At 37.3% G+C, this 8,695-nt stretch overlaps 1 protein-coding gene across 1 annotated transcript; it reads right to left on the bottom strand.

Annotated features, from left to right (window-relative positions):
- Positions 1-255: 255 nt before the first annotated feature.
- cd59b (CD59 molecule (CD59 blood group) b) lies at positions 256-8,518 on the bottom strand. Its single transcript, XM_083546560.1, has 6 exons — positions 8,375-8,518; positions 5,522-5,651; positions 5,336-5,402; positions 5,106-5,246; positions 855-1,413; positions 256-722 (listed from the first exon to the last, which is right to left on the bottom strand). The coding sequence occupies exons 3-5, from the start codon at positions 5,388-5,390 to the stop codon at positions 1,223-1,225; spliced, it is 387 nt and encodes a 128-aa protein (XP_083402686.1). The 5' UTR covers positions 5,391-5,402; positions 5,522-5,651; positions 8,375-8,518; the 3' UTR covers positions 256-722; positions 855-1,222.
- Positions 8,519-8,695: the final 177 nt, after the last annotated feature.

An 8,695-nucleotide genomic window follows, 5' to 3' on the forward strand; every position in this document is an offset into this window, starting at 1 on the left:
TTTGCACAACAGAGGTCTGTTTGTGAAAGGGACCTTCATACGCTAGAAGTTAGAAGGCAAATCACATCAGCCTCAGTTATGGAAAATGCAAATCCATAGTATTTTGACAGCTTGCTTCTCATTTTACATAGTTTTGGCTAGTTCATACCTGTTTGCTTGGTCACATGACATTTCCCAATCACATTTGCACTCTTAGATCTCTGGTGTGTCTGCCAATTTAGATTGAATTAAACCAAAAAAACCTGCACTTGAACATTTTGTTGCTCACATTTATTTGCTTCATGACAGGATAGTTCACCATAACAGGCTTCTGCTGGTTCTTCCAAACCTTTCAATGGTAAAGGCCATGTAGTTGCTGAACAGCAACAGCAAATCAAAATAAAGTATAGAATCCATAGAAGTGGCAAGATTTCTATTATGCTCTCTGTACTTGTCTTTCTAAAGATTAAGTCTGAGAGACAAAGAAGCCCAATTCATCTCATTGCTTCTACAAAGGCACTTGAATAGGCCATTGTTGTCTGGATCGGCGAGGATGACGTTGTACTGTCATCTGACTGGTGTGTCAAGGTGTTTGTGACAGCATCCTAAGAAACTAACGACATTAATAGAAAGAAATGCTAAATCTATATCTGGATATCAACTACTGTGAAAACGTTGCTACCTCAGGGTAATGCGACCTCAGCCGAAGTTATCCTGTAGTACTGTGTGCCTCCAACTTTGTGCTAACAGTCAAGTCAAGTCAAGTTTATTTGTACAGCGCTTTTCACAACAGACATTGTCTCAAAGCAGCTTTACACAAATCAACAGTTAAGGTGAATGGTGTGAATTTGTCCCTGATGAGCAGCCGTGGCGACTTGTTTGGGGAAGAGTTACATCTGACTGAAAAGGTGTCCCATTGCTTATATAATGCACATTTTCTACCATCAGTGTAACAAAATTCATGTACACATGAATGAAGTACAACAGGCTATAGCTTTAGACAAGATCTTTTTAAAATCGCATTTAATCGTTATTTCCAACATTATTCAACAAAGATCTATAAATAAAATTAAAACCATGACAAAACCATTATTAACCTTCTGAAAAGTGGAGTATATGCATTAAAACATGTTAAAATCGATGTCAGTTTTTAAGTTAAAATCATGATCCGTATACTATTACGATCACTGTATGTAAGAAACAGGAAACAGGAACGAATGTAAGAATTCAGGTGAGAAGGTTATCAGCAGCAGCTCCACCACACACTGAGCAGGGTGATGAACAGGCTGAAGACGGCCGTGTCCCTGTGCCCGCTGTTACATAAGCTAGAGGTACAGCAGCGATATTGAAATCCAGACACCGCTGGAAACATCTGAGACAGCCGGGAGTTGTCGCAGTCTGTGTACCTGATGCACTGCCGGATCGTTTTCCCTCCTGTTACAAAAACAGTATGTAATTAGCAAAACTAGTTTGAGTGCACTGGGTTCTTTATTCAGTGTATGATTCCTATTAAGCAATGGCAAATTAACTTATATACTAACATTAACCAAAAGTATTGGAACAGCAAGGCTGATTTTGTTTTTGCTTTACAGTAAAGAGATTAGTGTTTAAGATCAATATGAGAGATCAGATTGCCTATAGATCAGAATTCCAGTATTCATTTTCCGATATTTACATCCAGATCTGTTTACCAACATAGACCATGTCACCCCCTGGTTAAACACATCCAATCAAAAATATTGGAACAAAAGAACTGACAGGTGTTGCCCAGGTGTGTTCTGCTAGTGTGACAATCAATACAATACAATCAATTGATTTTAAAATCTCTTCTCTCAGTCTGAACTCTTAGTTTGTCTGTAAAGACTGCATTTATTTTAACAGGAGAAAACAACATGCCATCCAGAGAGCTTTTATAGGAGAGCAACAAGCCATTGTGAAACCAAAACATGGGAGAAAGTCTTTTTTTGCCATTGTACAAGCACCAATACTGCTCAACAATTTAGAACGTCCTGAAAAATAAAACCTGAAAGGCAAACATAAAGAGCCATGAAGGAAACCCCCAAAAAATAGTCAGTGGCATTGTCAACATGGCAAAGGTTGAAGTATCACAATGAACAGTTTAAAGAACACATTGCGCAGCAGGTCAATGACCCAAAACACACTGCCAAAACACAACAAAGGACTTCATTAGGGTTACAAATCAGGGTTTATCGTGGTTTTTGGCTGGCCAAGATGGTCATAAGATTTCAACTCAATTAAGCATCATTTAACTTCCTGAAGAGGAGATTTAAGAGATAAGCTGCACAAATCAAATTACAACTTAAATTAGCTGTGGTACAAGCCTAGAAAAGCAACATAAAAGACGAATGCAACAGATCAATGATATCAGTGATTTACCAGGATACTGTTAACAAGTTGAGATGAAACAAAATAAGTGTAAGTGTAAGTGACTGTTAAAGGGAAATAAAGATGGACTTATCATACCCGTATACCGAAATTAGGAATCTATTCAAATATTTAAGGTTTTACAGATGTTCCTTTTTTCCTTTTTGTTTTTTTGTTCTTATGTGTTCACAAATGTAAAAAAAAAAAAAATTATTATACAGTAAATACATTCAAAAACAGAATAAAAAATTAAAGGCAAAATAATCGAAGTTACGTTTCTTAGAATATAAAAGTTTGGCATTCTTCAGGATATTGTAATCCTCTAAAGGTTTTTTTTTCTCTGTCATATTCCACCCACTTTTTATCTAGTGTTCAGACTTCTAGTCACTTGTAGCGGATGGGTTTACAGTTAACATAATTCCACATTGAAAAAATAATAAGCTCTTAAACCATTCATTATTCTTACATTGAAACTTGTGTGACGTGCCTAGCGAGGTGCTAATTTATTGCATGGTGTTTTTCTGACTTCCAATTAGATGTTAATGGAGGCTAGCACAGTTTATTGCATGGAATATGCAATAAAACTTCATTTCCTGAGACGACTGCATTTTTGTTACAAAGGATAAACCAACTTTTTTATTGGAGAGAAACAAGCCAATTTGAAACCAATACACAAGAGAAAATCTTTCATAGCCATTGTATAAGCACTGGGCATAGCCAATAAACATTGGAATATCCTGACAAATAAAGCTTAATGGCAAACATTATGAGATTTATCAAGAAAACCCCCCAAAAAACCATGGTCAGGTTCGCCAACAGATTTCACATGACAGGGGTTAAAGCATTACAATCCACAGATTAAAGTAGACTTTAAAAGTCCATACCACAAGATGCAAACCACTCAAAAGCAGCAATAATCAGAAGGCCAGATAGGAAATTGAAAACAGAAATAAAGAAATGGGCCACATTAATTCTGGAACCAAGATGTACCTCAAGTAAAATGACCGAATGGCCAAAGTGTGGAGGAAGAAAGGATCTGCTCAGGATCCAAAACATATGGGATACTGAAGTTCCAAAAGCAGGGATTCAAAACATGCATTTTGGTCAAGCAGCTATGTTTACATTGAAACACGTGTGATATGCCTAGCAAGGCGCTAATTTTTTGCATGGCTATCTGCCATGCTAGCACAGTTACAGTGGGATTTAACAGAATTTCTTATTACTCACTATTTCCAGAGATGTTCATAGTCATATTAGGGAGACATTCCTCAGGTAATCCAGATCCCAATATAGCAGGGGTGTCAAACTCAGGCCAAATCTGTGATGCCTGGTTACTGGATTCAACCAATCAGAGTAAATCAGAGTGTAGCGAACTGAGCTTGAATGAATTTTGTCTTTATGCACTTTTCCTACTCCAAGGCATGGACTGGTAATAGTTGAAAGATTGCTTTTTTTTTAATTGAAGGAAATTAGATATTTTTTTGTTTTGGTTGTTGGCCTGTGAAAAAAGATTTACATTATAAAGGAATTTTAAACTAAAGTTTGTTTCCATATAAAAAGGTTCAACATGACATATCTGGAGAGAAGGGAAAACATGGACAATTGCAGTCAAATTTTCAATAAATATTGAGTTTGGCCCGTGACTTTATCCCAGTTTTTAATTTTGGCCCACTGTGAATTTGAGTTTGACACCCCTGCAATATAGCAACATTGTGCTGAATTAGCTGAATGACAAGCATGATGGCATTGCATAGAGGTATGAGCAGAAAAGCTAAAACCTTAACACCTTCTGTGTTTGAGCAGAGTGTACAAATAAAGAGACGACAAGCTGGACAAACTAAGGGAATAAAGTGCTGCTGCATTGTACTCAGCAGGTACAAATGGAGAAAAGATGAACGAGAAAAAGAGATGAAGGGAATGCTAAATCCCAGCTCTCCCTTGTATTAGTGGAAAGTCAAACAGCATTCTGGGTAAATTCATTTTAAGAACCTTTCAAATCCGTTTTGAAGCTTTCTCATTAAGCTGGTCTCAGAATACACACTGTCTTGTCAATTTTTTGACTCGTGACAGCAATGGAAAGTTTTAAAGAGAAACAGAGCTCATCAGTTTGTGTAATTCTGCATAAATGTTGCGTAAATTTAACAGTTCAACTTGGAAACCTGATGGACAGAGATGTTTTGCTCTGGTGATGTAATAAATCTTCTGGATGTACACCAACAGTGGAGTGGTAGCTCTGTGTTTAAGGTGCTGGGTTTCTGATGGGAAAGTCGGGGGATCCACCCCCCCGGTATCGCCAAGCTGCCACTCTTGGGCCCTTGAGCAAGGCCCCTAACCCTCTTTGGTCCAGGGGTGCCGTATAATGGCCGACCCTGCGCTCTGACCCCAGCTTCTGAGCAAGGTGGGATATGTGAAGAACGAATTTCACTGTGCTGTAATGTATATGAGACAAATAAAGGCTATTCTATAGTATATTCTATTCTAGAATGGCACAAGAAGTCATGTATCATCATGTATAAACCAAGCTACTCCTCTTCATGTAAGGAATATTCCTTATTTTTTAACACATAAGTATGTTAATAACTTAATACGATGTTTAAATGTTACAGCAGTTAAAGTCAAAGCATGGGTCAAGACTTGAAATTACAAAACATTCAGTAAATTCCAGGTCGTTTTTGTATTGTGTCTCAGGATGTTAGCAAGTGTGTACGTTGTAAGTAACTATTAATGCTTTTAAGCCACACCTTTCTCATGCAGATACAAACACGAGTCTTCATAAGTGCACTCCTGGACATTTTCACACCACCCTCCGTAGTAATCGGAGCATTTATAGCAGCGCAGAGGTGCACTTAATGAGGAGTAGTCCATTCTGTAATGCTTATTGCCTGTTTTCAAGACAAAACACACACACAGCTGGGGTCATGCACAACACAGCAGGAAATCAGCGATCAACCCGAAGTATCAGTAAACTTACAGACGCTGACGGTCAACAAAGAGATTACCACAAAAAGTCCAAATGTGTAATTCATCTCGCTTTAATGCTGACAGGAAACAGAACAAAACATACATGCAACAATTAAGCACTAATGCAACATTAAAACATTAAAAAACATTAAAAAAAACATTAAATAATTGTTTTAGATATTGATATGCTACTTACCAGTGTTTACAGTGCTTGCTGATGTTTTTAGGCGAGAGGAATAAATGTCCAAAGCACACACAGCCCATTCAGGACAAAGATTTCTCATGCCATCTCTCCTCTGCTCTCGCCCAGTCTCACCCCTGCTGCCCTGCATGAATGATGTCATTGATTGCAGTTATGGACACACTGGGTTGGCCCAGGCCACACCATTCATGGCAAATAATAGCTTACTGATGGCTTGATGAACTTTCTACAAATAATAATAAGAATAATAAGAATAATAATGGTCAATTCTTGATAGTTGCAATACCGTGCAAACGTCAAGGTCATATTTTTGTCGCAGATGCTTATGCTGTCTGAATCACTGAGTCAGCACAAAAAGTTATACATAAAAAAAAGATTTGTAGGCCACTATTACATAACAGACTGCTTTTCAGGCCACTGCTGAGTTTTTTTCTATAGTGAGGCCAAAAGAAATGAGTGTAACATTCAAAGTCTAAATAAAACATGTGGAAGCTTCTTCAAAACGCTCCAAAAAAGGAACCAACTCATTTCCTGCACAAATTGTACCCGTGATTACTAACGATTAAGAAGAAATGGCGATCAGGAATGTCTTTGTTTCTTAGTCATGTTTACATCGCACATGACTCTCTCTGTCTCATCCACATTTGCCTCATACTTCTTCCTTGCTCGTTGTTAGCTTCGTAGGCTAACCTACGTCTGTGGTGCGAGAAAGCCAGGATGTACACCAGTAGAAGCCGCACAATGACAAGAAATAGGTTGATGGGCTGAAAACGTTGCGCAGTGAGAAGTTATTTAGAATGCCGCAGCAAGAGTTCTTACTAGGTCAAGAAAATACGATCATATAACCCCAATCTTATCGTCCCTACATTGGCTTCCTATTAAGTTTCGAATAGACTACAAACTACTGCTACTCACTTATAAAGCACTAAATGGTTTGGCTCCCATGTATCTATCCAGTCTTTTAACACGCTACAATCCGTCACGCTCCCTGAGATCTCAAAACTCTGGGCTTCTAGTAGTTCCTAGAATAGCAAAGTCCACTAAAGGCGGTAGAGCATTTTCACATTTAGCTCCTAAACTCTGGAATAGTCTTCCTGACAGTGTTCGGGGTTCAGTCTTCACTCTCCACTGCTTCTCTTTCTCTCCCCATCCCGAGGCATCCTGAGGTTTGGCCAGCTCCAGTCACGTCCCACCTCGTGAAGATTATGGACCTATGGATGATCATGGAGAAGTAGATGCCGAGTGTTTAAAGGCTCTGGCATGGAGAAGCTGATGCTGGATCTATGATGATCACAAATTGTTCTGTATTGTTGAAAGATTTATGACCAAACTCTTGATGTCACCCATATGAGGATGGGTTCCCCTTTGAGTCTGGTTCCTCTCAAGGTTTCTTCCTCATATCATCTAAGGGAGTTTTTCCTTGCCACAGTCACCACGGCTGCTCATCAGGGATAAACGCACACCATTCACCTTCACTGTTGTTTTCTGTAAAGCTGCTTTGAGACAATGTCTGTTGTGAAAAGCGCTATACAAATAAACTTGACTTGACTTGACTTGAGAAGGAAAAATATTAATCATGTCACCAACATGTTACGTACTTTACATTTTTCTTTAAAAATTTATTATTTTTTTTACATAAGCAACGTTAGTTGATCTACAGTTAAATAGCTCCTGATCATATTTTTTCCACAAACCTAAAATTGTGGTTTAAAATCTGACCATGTTGTCTTTATTATCACAGCACAACGACTGTATTACAAGTAAGCAAAAATTTTATGTTGGTTAAAAATAAGATCTTCTTCTTCTTTCCACTTCTTCCATTAGGGGTCGCCACAGCGATTATCCATGGTTAAAAATAAAGATAAATCTAAAATAAAGTTTTTCTCAGAATGTTTCAAGGCTCTGGCATGGGGAAACTGGTGTTGGATCTATGATGATTTTATGAGTTGCTTAGTAGCTCCTGGTTCCATAACCTCAACTGACTGTATAAGACTGTAGAAAGAACATTACTCATAATCTTATACTCCAGTACTCATGTTAGTTCTCACTCTCCAGTGTTTTGTATTGTTTTAAGACTATAATCACACTCTATATATCACCCAAATGAGGACGGGTTCCCCTTTTGAGTCTGGTTCCTCTCAAGGTTTCTTCCTCAGAACATCTAAGGGAGTTTTTCCTTGTACAGTCACCACAGGCTGCTCATCAGAAATAAATACACATCGCTAACATTCGATCTTAAATTCTGTAAAGCTGCTTTGAGACAATGTCCGTTGTGAAAAGCACTATAGAAATAAACTTGACTTGACAAACTTTTTTTTCCCATTTGTTTTTAAAAAAAAACTTACATATGTAGAGAGGAAAAAAGCATCTGGGTTGTAGAACATCTGGGAAGTGTGTGTCTGTGTTTTTTGTTTAAAATGTAGAATATTTATATTGAAAATATTATTTTAATATAATATAATTTTTTTTTAAAGCAAAGTAATGAGGTATCTTATCTGTAATGAGGCTTGTGTGGCGTCTATAGTGAGGAACATGTGCCATATACACTGTCATGTGTTTGTACATTTTATATATATATATATATATATATATATATATATATATATATATATATATATATATATATATATATATATATATATATATATACACACACACACACATACTGTAGATAGATAGATAGATAGATAGATAGATAGATAGATAGATAGATAGATAGATAGATAGATAGATAGATAGATAGATAGATAGATAGATAGATAGATAGATAGATAGATAGATACCAATATGATATGTTTTTTACAAATAAGATATGTTTTTAAAATATATAATTTATCCAGGTCCTACTATGGTTTCCTTTCAGCATATTTCTCTCCAGTGAAACAAGACACAGGCAGATTATTTCCCTCCGGCACAGGTCTTAGTGTGGGCACTACACAATGGACGTTACAGCTTCTTCGAGCTGACACTTGAATACAGAAGAAAACTGGGCATGTTTTAAAACAATGTGTTATATAAGTGAACGACAGTGACTGGTCATAGGGAATAAAAAAAGCATTGAGTTATGTTGTGCTACAGCTGGGAAGATAATAAGTGCACTGTGTCAGACTTTCCATAGACTTTTTACCACAGACATTCAAATGTTTTATTTTCCCCTCAACTCACTTG

This window comes from Silurus aristotelis (genome assembly GCF_946808225.1).
Source record: "Silurus aristotelis genome assembly, chromosome: 7".
NCBI classification, from domain to species: domain Eukaryota; kingdom Metazoa; phylum Chordata; class Actinopteri; order Siluriformes; family Siluridae; genus Silurus; species Silurus aristotelis.

What these genes read in the sequence shown, in the direction of transcription:
- cd59b (XM_083546560.1), bottom strand. Translation starts at nt 5,390, where the DNA reads ATGAATTACACATTTGGACTTTTTGTGGTAATCTCTTTGTTGACCGTC. An exon ending in TTTGTTGACCGTCAGCGTCT is followed by an intron (nt 5,247 to 5,335) that starts GTAAGTTTACTG and finishes TCTTGAAAACAG; the next exon opens with GCAATAAGCATTACAGAATG. An exon ending in TTTGTATCTGCATGAGAAAG is followed by an intron (nt 1,414 to 5,105) that starts GTGTGGCTTAAA and finishes TTTTTGTAACAG; the next exon opens with GAGGGAAAACGATCCGGCAG.